This window comes from Chrysemys picta, chromosome 2, assembly GCF_011386835.1.
Source record: "Chrysemys picta bellii isolate R12L10 chromosome 2, ASM1138683v2, whole genome shotgun sequence".
NCBI classification, from domain to species: Eukaryota; Metazoa; Chordata; order Testudines; family Emydidae; genus Chrysemys; species Chrysemys picta.
The window spans coordinates 5,336,031-5,353,118 of record NC_088792.1 but is presented as its reverse complement, the minus strand read 5'-3'; the positions used below and the strand labels follow the sequence as shown (position 1 = coordinate 5,353,118).

The 17,088-nt window shown below is 51.4% G+C and overlaps 1 protein-coding gene and 3 non-coding genes across 9 annotated transcripts in view; all 4 read left to right on the top strand.

Annotated features, from left to right (window-relative positions):
- Positions 1–17,088, top strand: part of TBRG4 (transforming growth factor beta regulator 4) — a 29,382-nt gene that overhangs the window by 9,216 nt on the left and 3,078 nt on the right. For 4 of the 6 annotated variants that reach the window (XM_065586714.1, XM_065586717.1, XM_065586716.1 and 1 more), the window contains exons 5-10: positions 3,207–3,364; positions 3,991–4,101; positions 6,074–6,218; positions 8,339–8,584; positions 9,668–9,779; positions 14,416–14,530. In XM_065586714.1, coding sequence (XP_065442786.1) covers positions 3,207–3,364; positions 3,991–4,101; positions 6,074–6,218; positions 8,339–8,584; positions 9,668–9,779; positions 14,416–14,530 — 887 coding nt within the window. Of the gene's footprint in view, positions 1–3,206; positions 3,365–3,990; positions 4,102–6,073; positions 6,219–8,338; positions 8,585–9,667; positions 9,780–14,415; positions 14,531–16,443; positions 16,677–17,088 lie in introns of all 6 variants that reach the window. The other 2 variants (XR_010599082.1, XR_010599083.1) reach the window with 1 other exon arrangement.
- On the top strand, positions 2,762–2,891 carry LOC112060267 (small nucleolar RNA SNORA5). Its single transcript, XR_002889579.1, has one exon. It is a non-coding gene; the product is annotated as a small nucleolar RNA SNORA5 (small nucleolar RNA).
- LOC112060266 (small nucleolar RNA SNORA5) lies at positions 7,397–7,534 on the top strand. Its single transcript, XR_002889578.1, has one exon. It is a non-coding gene; the product is annotated as a small nucleolar RNA SNORA5 (small nucleolar RNA).
- LOC112060265 (small nucleolar RNA SNORA5) lies at positions 9,186–9,323 on the top strand. The gene has a single exon (XR_002889577.1). It is a non-coding gene; the product is annotated as a small nucleolar RNA SNORA5 (small nucleolar RNA).

Here is a 17,088-nt window from a genome sequence, read left to right as displayed (position 1 = left end):
TCCCCTGAACTACTCAGTCAAGTATCACACCAGCAGAGTCCAGTGCAGCACAGTCATTGCGTTGAACTAGGACTTTAGGACATCACTACCATGATGATGCCGTCCTGGCTGAGCGTTCTAAGCTCATACATTCAAATACAAATAACTTGACCCAGTGGGTTGAAATCTCTCTTGACCCAGCTTTGGGGAGGTAACTGTTGAGTTATTTGGTACCTCTAATACACACCTGCAATGGAATTGATTTTGTCAGTTACAACGTAGCCCTTACCAGCTCGCTCAGCTTTTGCATTCTGTTCTATTTAGTTTCTTATCATGCTCATCACCCTTGTATCCAATAGTGCATTAAGCGTCACCATCCACACCTACCACAGACTTCTAGCAACAAAGGCTTTCATAGAAAACTACTTAAACCCGCACAGTTTGAAAGAGAACTTCTCTGAGCACACAGTAGGGAGCCAGAAATTCCCAGATTTGAGTCCCAGCTCTGCAGCGGATTCCCTCTGTCACCAAAGGCAAGTCATTTAACCTATGTGCCTCAGTTTCCCCACCTGCAAAAGGTGTAAGTCTTACTATCTGCCTGTTTCAACAGGTCAGAAGTGCTGTGGTTGTGGGATTGGCAACGAACTGGATTGTTCAGATGGAATTAGGCGTAAAGGGGTGACGTCACAAAATTATTTGATCTCTCCCCATCGAAGTATTACTTCAGGAATATTTGTAAAGTGATACTATTTTATCCAGTGGCTAATATACTACATAGCACAGTAGGTCTCTGCCTGTGCTCTTGGATGTGGTGGGCCAATGTATTTCAGTCTTAACTTGGATATCTCTGTTTGCAAGCTACAGAGTAGATCAGAGTTTTCTGATCCATCACTAGAATGGACCTAGTCATAGTTTGCTTACGTATAAACAACATTAATTTGAGCAGAAAGTAACACACCCATAGGCATAATAATGGGTGTCTTAGTTCTCTGGCCTCTCCTTGCTGGCTAATGGTTTCTTTAGACATTTTGCCTCTCATCCTGTGCAGGACATCACAAATGCTGCTTTCTTGTTGGTAACAGTCCAGACAAATGGGCAGTGTATCCTCCTACCAGGTAAAACTGTGACACGAGCCCCTCTATAAACAGGCTGATTCCAGCTGAGCAGTCCACTTCATTGTCTGTCTTGCATGCGACCAACTGGCTGAACTAGACCAACTGACTAGTCCTAGACGGGGTGGTTATACTCTAAAAAGCGACAGTAGAAATGGCATTCAGAGCATTCCCTGCTTCTCTCAGTGAGTCTGAACTAGATCATCTCGCCTGTAATTCGGGTGATGAACCATTGGAACAAACTACCAAGGGAGGTGGTGGAGTCTCCATCTCTTGATGTCTTCAGATCTACGCTGGATGCATTTCTGGAAGATGCTTTAGTCCAACACAAGTTACTGGGCTCAATACAGGGGGATTGGGTTGAAATTCTCTGGCCTGTTTTATACTGGAGGTCAGACTGGGTGATTGATTAGTCCCTTCTGGCCTTAACATCTATGAGGATTTGAACAAATACGATACCTCTATTGACTGCCAGCCCCAGAATTCCTACAGTCTTAGAGTCTTACTAGACTCTTGCTGGTTCGTGCATTTTCACGGAAATTCTGCCATTAGAATGTAGTTAGAAAACGGTTCTGGTGGCGTGAGCCAGAAAGAGTCCTGCTCGCCCTCCCAGAGCTGCGGTGGTTCTACAGAGATAACAGATGTCGCTTAGGTACGACTCAAACTCCTGGAGCAGATCTGTTCAGTAATTAGGTACCAGTTTGCCACCCTGACCATAACTGAACTTAAGTTCTTTTCCAAACTTTTTAACTCGGCAGGATTCAGTGATTCAATATTACTCTGGTGGACTTTCACAGGTTTTTCTTCTCTCGTCCCTGTCTTCTGGAGAGCTCTCCTGGCCTATCTGACACTGTTTTACTTCCCTTGGTATTGTCTGTTTCTGGGGATTTTTTTTGCCCACAACACTCCTCACCTATGATGGTGGTTCTTTTGCTCCCTATTTTCTGTAACATCCATCACCCAAAGTCCTGATTTTGTTTTCGGATACAGCTTAATATTAACTTCAAGCTTGCAGCGAATTTATTCCTGAGCCAAGACAAGCTCCTTTGTGTGTTAAGAACATTGTTTGGATTTAATGAAGAATTTAAAGTGAGTACCATCCCTCGGTGCAGAGCTGTAGGGACACGCACCCACTGGCATGGGACTATCTGGAGCTCTGCATTCTGAAATTGTGCACGTGGGTTTGTTTATATGATTAGGAAGGCAAATAAATGAACATGCTAGCACTTTGATCTCAAATTATTTTCATCTTGCAGACACTTGAAGTACATTGATAACAGCCTTGGGGAAATAGAATATTATCTCTATTACGCAGTTGGTGCAGCTGAGGCCCCAAAAGGTTAAATGATATGCCAGAAAGGGAATCCGAGAAAGCTGAGCTAGCAACTGCAAAGTTCCTGCCTCCTGGCCCTTGTCACCGCACCTCTTCCCACTAGTACTTCGATTTGATTACATCAGCATCAGTGTAACAGTGCTGCTTGATGGTTTCAAACACAAAGCCCCCATGCGCCTATCTGGGGCTGTCTGTCTGACTCTCCCCTTGCACGTTTCACCTGGTGGGCTGGCTCAGCATTCATGTGGATATCATGAGTACTTCTACGGGATTTATGCTGCCCCTTGGTATTAGCTAATGAGCCTACAGTCAGACTAGCATCAGGTGTGAAGCACTCTGCAGCCTTGTCAAATGCAGTGCTCTCTTCCTCAGCGACGGGTACTGGCCCAGGTAGCTGCCACAGAAGCGCCTATTGTTCATGCCATGTCTGTCTAGAGATGGGGGATAAAAATCTCCTCCAGACACCCAGCACAGGCCAGCATCATTAGTCTGCATCCCTTCTCAGCACCGCCTGGTGATCGAGAGAGGCTGATGGGCTTGGGGCAGAGGCCTGGCCTGGTTCTCTGTAGTTGCAGCTAAGATCTGATTTAGAGATGGGAAGGGAACAGCATTCACACAGAGCCTCTACCTCTCCAGGAATACGGCTTGATGCTTTTGCTCGTTTTCCCCCTGTGCCTTACCCCCCAGACGTCCTGCTCCCCCCTTGCACTGCTCGCACTAGTGCTTTGGAGCTCCTGGCTGACTCCTCCTCAGCAGCTGCTGATTTCTTCTGCCTCTTTAAGGAAAGCTGAATTTCCACGATACCCAGGTCTTCCAGAAGATGGCATCAGACCTGCACGCCCGCGTGTTCGAGATGACTCCTGGCGACGTGGGGCGCTGCATTAAGTCCTTCGCTTACCTCAAGTGGCTCAGCCTACCCCTCTTCGAGGCCTTCACTCAGGTGAGGAGATTTGAGTGAGGAAGGAAAGGGGGAAACAGCCATTGTTGGGCCCCTCTGCCTCAGTTTCCCCAGCTGTAAGATAGGGTAACAATGCTGAGATGTATTTGTAAAGTCTAGAAAGTCTGAGCACTATGGTACCAAGCTGATGTCTTGCTCAGTGGTAGCGCACGCAGCTCTTTGACTTGACTGTAAAAATGGCTCAAATGGCTCTTCTATATTGGAGGTCACCATGTGGGGCACATCAGAGCTGGCTCGCTGCAGATGGCTGCCTGGTGTGGCAGCAGCTAACGCTGAGGGGATCATTGGGGGGAGCCCCGGACTGCTTGGCAACTAACCCCAGCTCAGCCCCAACTAACCTGTCTGTGCCTCCGTTTCCTCATCTGACAGCTGGGGTATTCTGCCTATCTCGGTTTATGCTCACACCCCCGTATCTTTGTGCTCCTTCAATATAGTGCTGGATGCTAATACAAAGTCCTTGACAGGTCGATAGGAGCCATTTGGCTTATTTCCGCCCTGCGTCATCAGGGCAGCGCTGTCCATGGGTTGGATGTTGTAAGCGTCAGTGTCCGTGTTTGCTTTGGAGCAGTTTGGGTCCACACTTACCGCTTTCCCTCTCTGCTTTCCAGTATACCCTGGACAATGCCGACAGATTCAACACACTGAGGCTGTGCAACGTCATCCTGTCTTTCGCCCGCCTGAACTTCCAGCCCAGCCGCAGCGAGAACTTCTATAACATGGTAACGTTTCTCGCCCCTCCCGTCCCCGTCACGCCCTCAGGCTACATCAGAACCAGAGCCAGGTCTGCCAAGGCTGCAGATCTCCTGAAGACATCTGAGCTTGCAGACTTAGGGGTGTCCAGAAGATCTCCAGCCCTGACTTCTGTAGGAAACAGGACAGCCATGCCATAGCCCCGCAGTCACACACCCATCTCCCAGAACACATGCATGATCTACAGTCTGTCCAAACCCGGGGGGCACCGCAGGTCGTCTCGAGTAAGTGCTCACGTTTGCTCAGTGAAGTCCTTGGATCCGAGCTCTTGCGAACAGGAAGCAGGGCATCCCAGCAGGGCCTGGCACTCGCTCCTCCTGCTGCGTATGTCAAAGTGCTAGGCTCAGTGTTTTCAGTCAAGCATTGGCTCGGAAGCCCCGTGCTATGGATGATGTGATAGGGTAAAACAATTGTCAGGAAAGGGTTACGGGCAAACCTGCCTGTCATAGGACTGGGCCAGGTATTTAAAGGAAGGGTGTGTCTGACTGGGGACTGAGAGAGGGAAGATCAATAAGCCACCCGGTAGCAAAGCTTCTGCCTCAACACAGCCCCTCCTGGCTGGATGTGGCATTGCAGCACCTTCGCCTCAGTTTCCCCCACTGTCCTTTGGCCTGCTCTGGCCACAGGCTTAACTGTCTCTGTACCATCTGCTGAGCTGTCACATACCAAAGCGACCACTTCCCTGGAGCCAAAGTGCAGAGATGGTCTGAGGTCTGTAGTTCCAGGAGTTGTCCTCTGGTCTGTTCCGCTCCCCCACTCCTTTCCATATTCACTTACCAACCTCTGGGGCCTCTGCTTGGTCTCCATGGGGCCACTCACCCTTATGGGGTCTCTCTCAGGGCCAGGGGGAGGCACAGTGGCAGGGCAGTGCCTGGGACAGCTTGCCTTGCCGCCCCATGCCTGTTGTGTGCATTGATCGAGGGCCCCGGTCTGCAGGGTTGTCACGGACACCAGAATTAGACGGCATCTCTAAAGAGGCAGTTCATTAAGCCATAAACTACCAACTTTGGCTTATTAAAAATGCGTTAAGGTCTGTTGTAAAGAGGATGCTGACCACCAGAAGCAGGACAAGACATAAATGGGCTTAATCTGCAACAAGGCGGATACTTTCTCGCTCTGAGGATAGTTAAGCTCTGGACTAACATCCAGGGGAGGTTGTGGAATCCCTGTCAGTAGAGGTTTTGAGAACAGGCTGGATGAACGCCTGTCAGGGGTGGGCTAGTTTACTTGGTCCTGCCTCAGTGCAGAGGGCTGAACTAAATGACCTCTTGAGGTCCCTCCCAGCCCTTCATTTCTGGGAGTCTATGAAAGCCTCTGCCTACAAAACCTCGGTATAATGGTAAGAGGCCCTGCAGTGGTGGAGCTGCCCGGCTGCTTGCTGCGGACCCAGAGGGACATCCTGTCAGCACAACTGATCCAGGTGTTCTCAGGAGGAGGATGACGCTTGGCTCCCCACTGCGGCCGGGGAGGGCATGCAAGGCTTCTCATCCCGTTCATTCCTGGGCGAAGGCCGTGTTCTTCACGCAGATGGCTTTGAAGCATCCCACGGCCCTCGGTGCTGTCTGCTCCATGAAAAACGGAGTGATCCGGTTGTAGTGAGTTTGTGGCCTTTCAGAGAGCAGCAAGCGTACAATGAGTGGTGTGTGCTGCCTCTGTAGTAGCAATCCTACAATAACAAACCCTAGAGAGCATGTACCATTCAGAGAGAGTCTTGCCGGGCAACCCACTTCCACATTTCCAAAGAACCAAAATGAGAAAAATCCCTTGACTGCAAATACCCCCTCTGCTGGGAGAAGTGTTTCTCTAGCTACGATGTCTCTCATTAGCTGTGTTCAGGCCAAGCCACCCAGGTATCGGTCCAGTGGCCTCTGAATTCCTGGCAGAGCTAGGAAGAGCCAGCCCAGGAAACCCATCTGACAGCTTGTGACTTTCCTTCCCTAGATCCATGAGAAGCTTGGTGACCAACTGGGCAGCCTGAACCCACACCTGCTGACAGACCTAGTGTGGTCACTGTGTGTACTGCAGCAGGCGAAGACTCCCTACCTGCAAAGCGTGCTGGCCCCACAGTTTTATAGGCAGCTTCTAGGTAAATGTAGATGTCGAAGACGTGGGGTGTGCCTGCATCTGCCAGTCGGGATGGAGGGGGGGGGAGCCTTTTAAGACATAGGAGATCCTGAGAGCTCAAGGGAATGGGAATATTGCACTTTTGTCCTCCAGGTTGTCAGTTCCCCTCTGGCCCAGGTGACTGTCATTGCCCATCCCATGAGGGGTGAGATGAATGTAGTTTCAGTTCCATTGCCAACGGATGTCATGTCAGAAATCCACCACCAGGTGGCCCCGTTGTAACAGTCTCAGCAGAGAGATGAAGGATTGAATGAGGGATGGTATCTCAGTCTCTCCTCCCCACAGCCTGGGTCACATATGGGGAGCTGGCCTCGCTGCTGCCTGTTATAACCCCCAGGACAGTCCTGGGGATTCCACTGCTTTGGGAAGCACATCAAAGCGCTGATGGCTTCTGCACATGAATAATTCAGCAGCCAGGCCGTGGGGCATGGGGGCTGTGGCTGACCCAGCAGCACTAGCTCCTAATCTCTGCTGGGCATTCGCGTTTGGGTTTGTGGGTGTGATGGGGAGCGGGGTGGAAGTGAGTGTGATGCTCATAGACTTTAAGATCAGAAGGGACCATTATGATCATGTAGTCTGACCTGCACAACGCAGGCCACAGAATCTCACCCACCCACTCCTGTAACAAACCCCTAACCTATGCCTAAGTTATTGAAGTCCTCAAATCGTGGTTTAAAGACCTCAAGGTGCAGAGAATCCTCCAGCAAGTGACCCGTGCCCCACGCTCATGAAAATGAAGTGCCAATAGCACTGGCTTGAGTGTGTCCTCCCCACAGTGATCTGCCCGTGGGCATCTCTGCTGATCTACAGCCCTGGGCTACTCCAGTCCTGGCCCCACATCGCCCTTCTGATGCACTGTAAGTGCCCCCCTTGCCGTCCCAGCCCTGGGCACACTGGTGCTGTGTATTTCCTGATGTGGGTAACTCTTCACCAAGAAGTGGTTTGATGCCACCAGCCTTGGATTTTTGACTTGTCCTGGACGCTGGAGTCTGAGCACAGCTCTAGAATGTTAAAAGGCTAGTTTGCTGCTCTGTCCTGCACTCCCCCACCCATTCCCACTGAATCCTAAAGTCTGGGAAGGACGTATGTGAACAGCAGCTGTCCGGTCCACCCAAGAACTCTGCAGCTTCCCCCTCCCCCTGCAGCCATGTCAAATTCAGTACTTGTCTTCTCCATGGTGGGTACTGGCCCAGCCAGCTACCACAGCAACACCTGTAGTTCGTGGGCCCCGTGTCCCGCTCATTGGACCCTGGGGATAAAACCATGCTACAGACACCCAGCCTCTGAGGTTTGCAAAGCTGCTCTGGTGGGGAGGGAATGAGCTTTGTTCTGCTGGCTCAGCAGTGTGAAAGGCCCCAGCCCCTCTCAGCATGAGTGCACCACAGAGGGGATTGGCAACGGCCTCTCCTTAGAACAGCCGCTTCTGGAGTCTGCCACAGGGGGCGTCTGTCTAGCAGGGTGATGCCTGGGACGGGGGGTTCCCGTGTGATGCTGGCTCTGCTGCTAGAGATGGGCACGCTCCCTCCTGGAGTAACTATGGCCGGGCATGCTCGGGTCTGTGTGCTCACGTCTCTGTAGCACAGAGCTTTTCCTGACGTGGAGACTCACGGGGCAGTGATAACACTTGTGCCATACCAGTGCCACCAAATCTCATCTGGCGTGGGGCTCTTATCTGACACGCCTCAAGGACCCTGTGCCGGGCAGAGTGCATGTCCCTTCCTCGCGCTACTGGGGGTTCTCTCTCAAAGCCCGTCTCACAGGCTTGGTGCTGCCAAAGCTGCAACTGCCCAGTTGCTGGAGATTGGGCGCTAGGTGCAGCGGGGGATGGGGGTAGGTGCCCCTGCTGGGTCACTGAGTGCAGTCCCTCCTGTCGCAGGCAAGCCCCAGCGTATAATCCCATTTGTCACTGTGGGCCCTGCAGGATCGGGTTCCGAGTGGCAGATGTGGGGCTAGAGCCCACCAGCCCTGACTCCTGCTATGAAGTGGACCGAGTTGAACTTTTAGGAGATCTGAGTGGCTGAGCCCTCGGTCCAGGCCCCTCCCCTGGGCCGGGTCTCCATTGCTGCCCTTCTTACCCAACAGCCGACCAGACGCCCAGAGGACAGAACTACAGGCTCAAACTGATGCATATCAACGCTGCCGCCAGGCTGGAGTCCCCGGGCTACGAGGGGCCCTTCCTTCCGCCAGAGGCCCTGAGTGCCCCGGAGCCGCCAGAGGACAGGAAGGCCACTCCACTACAGAGCAGCCTGCAGGAGGTGCTGAACGAGGTGGCCAAATCCGAGGTTAACAGGCGGTTCAACGTACACACCATTTATGGCTGGCAGCTCGGTGAGTGTGTTCTTGGGACCCGAGCCCAAGGCTGCGGTGACTTCAGTGCTAATGAACTGGGCAGCCGCTGCGTTGTCCAGAGGGCACATGGCGTGTAACTCCTCTCTCCTGACATTCACCTACTGCGTGGCAGTCCTGATGCAGCCCCCCTCTCGCTCGCCCCACCGTTAGCCCACTGATCCATCACCTGCTAGTGCACCTTCCTCCTGACCCTCAGCATCCTCTGCTATTCCAATCCTGAGCAGAGACCGCTAATGGTGCCAGGTGGTTTTGGCTTGGTGATGGGTACTAAGAGGAGGCCCTCAGTGCACGTGACCTTTCTACCCCCTGCCTACAGGGGCGACAGGCTCTGTCCTGCCGTGCTCCCCAGCTCCATGGCTTGGGATCACTCGTGGTTTGTTAGCAGTGGGTGGAACACACTGTGTCTCAGCCACATGCCTGACTGTCTTGGGGAAGCGACAAGGCACATGGAAAATTGTCTCCCCTCTGGGTCGGCCAGACCAGTCCCTACCTCGGGGAGGAAACGCCCCATCCTCCCGTACCGCTGTGTGAACAGCAGCTGTCAGGTCCACCCAAGAACTCTGCAGCTTCCCCCTCCCCCTGCAGCCATGTCAAATTCAGTACTTGTCTTCTCCATGGTGGGTACTGGCCCAGCCGGCTGCCACAGCAACACCTGTAGTTCATGGGCCCCGTGTCCTGCTCATTGGACCCTGGGGATAAAAACATGCTACAAACACCTGCCATGAGCTAGGCGAGAGGCTGCTGGGTGTGGCTGCAGCTCCCTGCCATCCACACAGAGCATAAGACACAGTGGAATGGCCCTGCTGGACCCACTGCCATTGGCTAGCAAATCAAAGCCAAAATGCAGGTCTGTCCAGGGTAGGTTGGTAGCAGGGCAGGTGTTCGGTGATGGGCTCTGTTGGCTAGTTAGTGTCACCCTCTCACTGATGAGCCGATGGGCCTGGGCAAGGCTCTGTGCATCGTCAGATCTCCCTGGGGATGTGGCCCAATAGGACGACGGATGCTAATCAGGAGCCAGACAGGACTCAGGAGTCCCTGTGGTTTCCCCTCTCTCCTGTGTAGACGCTGAGATGATGCTGAACAGCGATAGTCAGCCTCTCCCCATAAAGGACTTCGCTTCCCCCCACCTGCTCCAGTCAGAAGGGACAAAACCCCCGCCCCACGACACCATGAGGTGAGTGCCAGAGATCAGGCCTGGTTGCTACCATGTAGGCCAGGATGAAGGGGTCTGAGTCCGCCCCAGCCTGGTGGGAGTGAGGGGGGGGGGAGGCTGCTGTGTGCGCGCGCTCAGGATGAGGTGAGATGTTTCTGCGTTTGCAGTAGTGAAAGCAAAACAGGTGCATTAACTCCCTGGCAGCTTATGACACAGACCCACTGCCAGCAATGACTGCATCGTGACCACGGAAACTCAGGCAAAGGGAGATGGGCGCTGTGAGCAGAGTCTGGGAACATCAGAGCTGCTGGTGCAGAAGGTGCCTTCCTCAAGCTGCCTGGCTCCTCTGAGTACCCTCCCTACCTCTCTCTCCTCCCTAGATGTCCCCACAGAGACACCGGATACAAGCCAATCGGGATAACCAGCATCTTCATCTGAAAGTTCCCTTACCCAGCCGCTGGGGATCCTGGGGGGACCCATAGCCCTTTCCCCGGCTCAGGCTGGAATGAGTGTTCCCCCCGGTCATGTCCACACTCAGCCCAAGCAGCTGTGAGCAGAACCACTAGCCTCCCTTGTTAGGGAAGTGGGAGGGTGGGGGTGTAGAGGGCAGGGGCCGTATGAGAAGGTTCTGATGCTAATCGGGCAGCGCAGGCTCCCTAGCCAGCAAGGCCCCTTTCTTTCTCCTTATTAACCTGCTTGGACCTTCAAGGTTTAGCGCCCCAGGGCTTGGCCACAGCATGGATGCTGAGACGAACTTACGAAGCACTACTCCAGTCAGTAGTGGCTGGCTCGATCTGGATCTAGTGCCAGGAGGAGCCATGTCCACGTCAATCTGCCACTGTAACTGGCCCCTCATCAGACTAACCTGCCCTCTTGCATTGTTGCTGGACTTACTCTGTGGTTAAATTATTCTAGCACCTTTCCCCAGCATTCATATTCACTCACACATCAAACAAATCACAGGGCCCAGTCATCTCCTGGGCATAGCGCTTGTGGCTATAAATGCTCAGACAAGGACCCTCTGATCTCCTGCCTCAGGACCTGAACTAATCTCTCCGACCCTGACCCCTGGCATTGCTGCTCCTGACCCCAAACATGCAGCCCTGAACAACTGTGGTGCTCCTGTTACTGTCCTCTGAAGCGTTAGGTTTTGGTGACGGCTGCACGCAGGATAATGGACGCCGGTCGGTGGGCCAGAGGTCTGATCCAGAGCAGTCAGCAATCGCACCTGGGCAGAGCGGCTCCTCTTGGCGTTGCTTGTTCCTTTGGAGCTTTGGCAGCCGCTCAGAGCCAGCAAAGTGTCCTGCCTGCTGAGCCCAGGGTACCCAGCGCTCTAGATCGAGAGCGATCAGGGTACCCAGCGCTCTAGATCGAGAGCGATCAGGGTACCCAGCGCTCTAGATCGAGAGCGATCAGGGTACCCAGCGCTCTAGATCGAGAGCGATCAGGGTACCCAGCGCTCTAGATCGAGAGCGATCAGGGTACCCAGCGCTCTAGATCGAGAGCGATCAGGGTACCCAGCGCTCTAGATTGAGAGATGTTTATCATCGGATTGCCAGATCAGATGATAAACATTCACATAAAAAAGAATCTGATACATCAGAAAAGGGCAGACAAATAAACAGGGACAAGTTTTTAAAGTGCTTGTACACAAATGCTAGAAGTCTAAATAATAAGATGGGAGAACTAGAGTGCTTCGTGATAAAGGAGGATATTGATATAATAGGCATCACAGAAACCTGGTGGACTGAGAGCAATCAATGGGACACAATCATTCCGGGGTACAAAATATATCGGAAGGACAGAACAAGTCGTGCGGGGGGGGAACAATCAAATGAAGTAAAAATCTTAAGCAAATCCGCATGTTCCATAGAATCTCTATGGATAGAAATTTCATGCTCTAATAAGAAAAATATAACATTAGGGATCTATTATCGACCACCTGACCAGGACGGTGATAGTGATGATGAAATGCTAAGGGAAATTAGAGAGGCTATCAAAATTAAGAACTCAATAATAGTGGGGGATTTCAATTATCCCCATATTGACTGGGAACATTTCACTTCAGGACGAAATGCAGAGATAAAATTTCTCGATACTTTAAATAACTGCTTCATGGAGCAGCTGGTACGGGAACCCACAAGGGGAGAGGCAACTCTAGATTTAGTCCTGAGTGGAGCGCAGGAGCTGGTCCAAGAGGTAACTATAGCAGGACCGCTTGGAAATAGTGACCATAATACAATAGCATTCAACATCCCTGTGGTGGGAAGAACATCTCAACAGCCCAACACTGTGGCATTTAATTTCAAAAGGGGGAACTATGCAAAAATGAGGGAGTTAGTTAAACAGAAGTTAAAAGGTACAGTGACTAAAGTGAAATCCCTGCAAGCTGCATGGGCGCTTTTTAAAGACACCACAATAGAGGCCCAACTTCAATGTATACCCCAAATTAAGAAACACAGTAAAAGAACTAAAAAAGAGCCACCGTGGCTTAACAACCATGTAAAAGAAGCAGTGAGAGATAAAAAGACTTCCTTTAAAAAGTGGAAGTCAAATCCTAGTGAGGCAAATAGAAAGGAGCATAAACGCTGCCAAATTAAGTGCAAGAATGTAATAAGAAAAGCCAAAGAGTTTGAAGAACGGCTAGCCAAAAACTCCAAAGGTAATAACAAAATGTTTTTTAAGTACATCAAAAGCAGCAAGCCTGCTAAACAACCAGTGGGGCCCCTTGATGATCGAGATACAAAAGGAGCGCTTAAAGACGATAAAGTCATTGCAGAGAAACTAAATGGATTCTTTGCTTCAGTCTTCACGGCTGAGGATGTTAGGGAGATTCCCAAACCTGAGCTGGCTTTCATAGGTGACAAATCTGAGGAACTGTCACGGATTGAAGTGTCATGAGAGGAGGTTTTGGAATTAATTGATAAACTTAACATTAACAAGTCACCAGGACCAGATGGCATTCACCCAAGAGTTCTGAAAGAACTCAAACGTGAAGTTGCGGAACTGTTAACTAAGGTTTGTAACCTGTCCTTTAAATCGGCTTCTGTACCCAATGACTGGAAGTTAGCTAATGTAACGCCAATATTTAAAAAGGGCTCTAGAGGTGATCCCAGCAATTACAGACCGGTAAGTCTAACGTCTGTACCGGGCAAATTAGTCGAAACAATAGTTAAGAATAAAATTGTCCAATACATAGAAAAACATAAACTGTTGAGCAATAGTCAACATGGTTTCTGTAAAGGGAAATCGTGTCGTACTAATCTATTAGAATTCTTTGAAGGGGTCAACAAACATGTGGACAAGGGGGATCCAGCGTGTACTTAGATTTCCAGAAAGCCTTGACAAGGTCCCTCACCAAAGGCTCTTATGTAAATTAAGCTGCCATGGGATAAAAGGGAAGGTCCTTTCACGGACTGAGAACTGGTTAAAAGACAGGGAACAAAGGGTAGGAATTAATGGTAAATTCTCATAATGGAGAGGGGTAACTAGTGGTGTTCCCCAAGGGTCAGTCCTCAGACCAATCCTATTCAACTTATTCATAAATGATCTGGAGAAAGGGGTAAACAGTGAGGTGGCAAAGTTTGCAGATGATACTAAACTGCTCAAGATAGTTAAGTCCAAAGCAGACTGTGAAGAACTTCAAAAAGATCTCACAAAACTAAGTGATTGGGCAACAAAATGGCAAATGAAATTTAATGTGGATAAATGTAAAGTAATGCACATCGGAAAAAATAACCCCAACTATACATACAATATGATTGGGGCTAATTTAGCTACAACAAGTCAGGAAAAAGATCTTGGAGTCATTGTGGATAGTTCTCTGAGAATGTCCACGCAGTGTGCAGAGGCGGTCAAAAAAGCAAACAGGATGTTAGGAATCATTAAAAAGGGGATAGAGAATAAGACTGAGAATATATTATTGCCCTTATATAAATCGATGGTACACCCACATCTCGAATACTGTGTACAGATGTGGTCTCCTCATCTCAAAAAAGATATACTGGCACTAGAAAAGGTTCAGAAAAGGGCAACTAAAATGATTAAGAGTTTGGAACGGGTCCCATATGAGGAGAGATTAAAGAGACTAGGACTCTTCAGCTTGGAAAAGAGGAGACTAAGGGGGGATATGATAGAGGTCTATAAAATCATGAGTGATCTGGAGAAAGTGGATAAGGAAAAGTTATTTACTTATTCCCATAATACAAGAACTAGGGGTCACCAAATGAAATTAATAGGCAGCAGGTTTAAAACAAATACAAGGAAGTTCTTCTTCACGCAGCGCACAGGCAACTTGTGGAACTCCTTACCTGAGGAGGTTGTGAAGGTTAGGACTATAACAGCGTTTAAAAGAGAACTGGGTAAATTCATGGAGGTTAAGTCCATTAATGGCTATTAGCCAGGACGGGTAAGGAATGGTGTCCCTAGCCTCTGTTTGTCAGAGGGTGGAGATGGATGGCAGGAGAGAGATCACTTGATCATTGCCTGTTGGTCCACTCCCTCTGGGGCACCTGGCATTGGCCACTGTCGGTAGACAGGATGCTGGACTGGATGGACCTTTGGTCTGACCCGGTACGGCCGTTCTTATGTTCTTATTTGAGCCTGCGCCTGCTCCTGAGTCAGTCAACCCCGTTCCCTCTGTGTGCGTCTCTCACAGGATCGCTTTCCTGGGGTGGGAGTTCCCAAACTTCAGCAGCAGAAGCAAGGACCTGCTGGGCCGCTTCGCCATGGCCCGACGACACGTGCAAGCCGCCGGGTTCTTGATCGTGGATGTGAGTAGCCAGCGAGGGCCGATGCCTTCTCCCCCTGCTCCCAATACCAGAGTGAACGGGGGCTCGACCTCCATTCCCCGACAGCTGTCAGACAGCACAGCATGCACCTTAGTGGTGTACGGGAGCCCAATAAACATGGCCGGGAGCCCTTCCAGTCTCCCTCTCCCCTTGGGAGGAATGTGGCCTCGCTCAGTGATCCAAATTCATTGCACAAGTTACCTGAAAGACAGCAGCCGAAACCATCACTGGGCCTGAGGGACTGATCTGAAGGGGGACTAGGAGCTGGATACAGAAAAGACCTGGCCTCAGAGCTGGCTACGGGGCCAAAGGTTGATAGAATCAGCACAAAGGGGTGGGATTATTTAGGGTGGTGCAGGAGAGGAGGTCAGTCTAATGCAGAGAGATGAGATGAAGGCCAGAACTTCCTGCCAGGGAGATCTGGGGACTAGTTTTCCCAGGCAAACGGAGAGGAGCTGCAAACTGGAGTAGCCAGAGCCCAGTGACTGGGCAGTAGGGAGTCATCCTGCACGTGGTGACTAAGGAAGGGGCTATATGGCCTAGTGGGTCTCTTTCTGTAACTGATATTAAAGTGGTCCCCAGATCAGCAGTAGGGGGCCAACATCCAAAGGGGAGCAGCCCTGCTGTTTGTCTATGCTGCACCTCTGGGGAGATGTGACCTTACCTAGCTCCGTCGAACGCTTTGCCTTGGCCAGTTTTTATCAACTGTCCAATTTAAGGGGCCTTAAAGGGGCCTTTTCCCAGGAAGTGCTGAGCACCCACCCTTGAAGAGTGAAGTCCCTGCAGGGGGTTTCCAGTTGGTCACACAAAAATCACCGTCACTTGAAAGTTACCCCCCCTCTCTCTCACACTCTCTCTCTCACACACCACACACACACACAAGTGGTAGTGGATTTGGGGACCCCCTGTTATGAGCAGGTTCAAGGAGATGCTTTGGCTCAGTTTGGGGGCAGGTTGTTAAAGGGTCCCACATTTTGACTAGAAGACTCTGCTGCGGAGGTGCCTGCGTGACGTCCAGCGTGTGTCTCTGGTGCTGCGTGTTCTGCAGCTGCTGTTGGTTTGAAGACACTTTCATAGCCATAATCAACGGTGAGGCTGCCTCTGGCCCCAGCAGCTGGGACTCCATTAATTTCAGTGTAGCGAGAGCGTACGGAGGAGGGGCAGAGCTCTGAGCATACAGCCTTAAACATAGCCTGTCAAGGCAACCAGAGGGATGGGTGGGGCACCCAGTGCTGTCTTCGCCCCTGTGGGCCCAGAGAGCTGGTCTGTAGGTCACCTGGGCTCCAGCCCCCTGGGATCAGCAAACAATCCTCTCGGGGCCACCCATTGTTCTAGACCCCAAGATGGGAGAGTGGCGGGGACGACAGTGAAGTGAAATGTCAGCCCTGCCTCTTCATGCCCATTGATCCATCTGCCTGCGGACCAGCCATTCATTATTTAGCCTCCTGTGCCTTGTACTAAAGGACGGTGGCTGGCAGCACCCCTCTCTGGAAAGGACAGGTGTAAACTTCCCAGCAAAGAGGTTGGAAGCAGAGGGGCGCCGTTGCATGCCGTGTTCGAATGAGGTTGAATGCTGGGGCGTTGCCTTTTTAACTCTGGCCGACGGGTTGCTGGGCATCAGCCGTGGGCCTGGGCGTGAGGAATCTGTTAGGTGATTTGTTTATTGATTGGGCACAGCGGAGGTCCCAGGGGCCTTAGAACTGGGGTCCTGGTCCCTGGCTAGAACATCTAGTCTATAAACCACACTTACCTGAGAGCCCATCAAAGTAGCTGGCCCTTGATCAGCCTGGTCTGGGAGCCAGGAACGCCACAGGCCTAACCCTGGCGCTGACCTTCTCTCCCTTGGTGCTGTTGGGCGAGTCACTGGCTCTCTCCGCTTTGGGCCTTGTTTCCAGGTGCGTTTTCAGTCTCCAGTGCAGCTGCACTACTAGTGCAAACCCGAGTGCAGACATACCGTGCTGCTGTCAGCCATGGCCTAATCCCGGACGCTGCATCTGCCTCTTATCCAAATGGTGGCTGATAACCCCCAGGAATCAACGCCTCTGCACAGTGGGACTGCTCCTGGCTCCTGGGCTGTTGTGTGACTTAGCGCGGGGTTTACCATCCTCCAGTGCTATCTGAATACAAGGTATTACTGTGTCTGTGAACCAGACATTAGCCTGTTCCCGCTTTCTCTGCAGACTCGTTCCTGCCGCTCCCCTTCCCTCCCCGTTTGTCAAAGCTCCCCAGTTTTCTAGGCACTGCAGCAACACCTGCATTCGGTGCGACACTTACACCAAGTGTCTGAGGAGCACAACGGAACTCCTGCTGTTTCTCCACAGCCTGTTCTGTTCTCGGCCTCCTGCCCGCGCACTGTCGCTGTGGGTCCTTGGAGGCCTTTCCGGGTCCTTGCAGCTTCTGGCTCCCCCGAGCTATACCTAGAGGGGGAATCCAACCAAGTGTAATGTTTTCTCCCGGTGTAAATGACTAGATCCCTTTCCCAGGGACGGCTCTCGTCCCCACGCTGCCAGTGCAGCTGGAGGTGAAAGCCCTGATCCAAA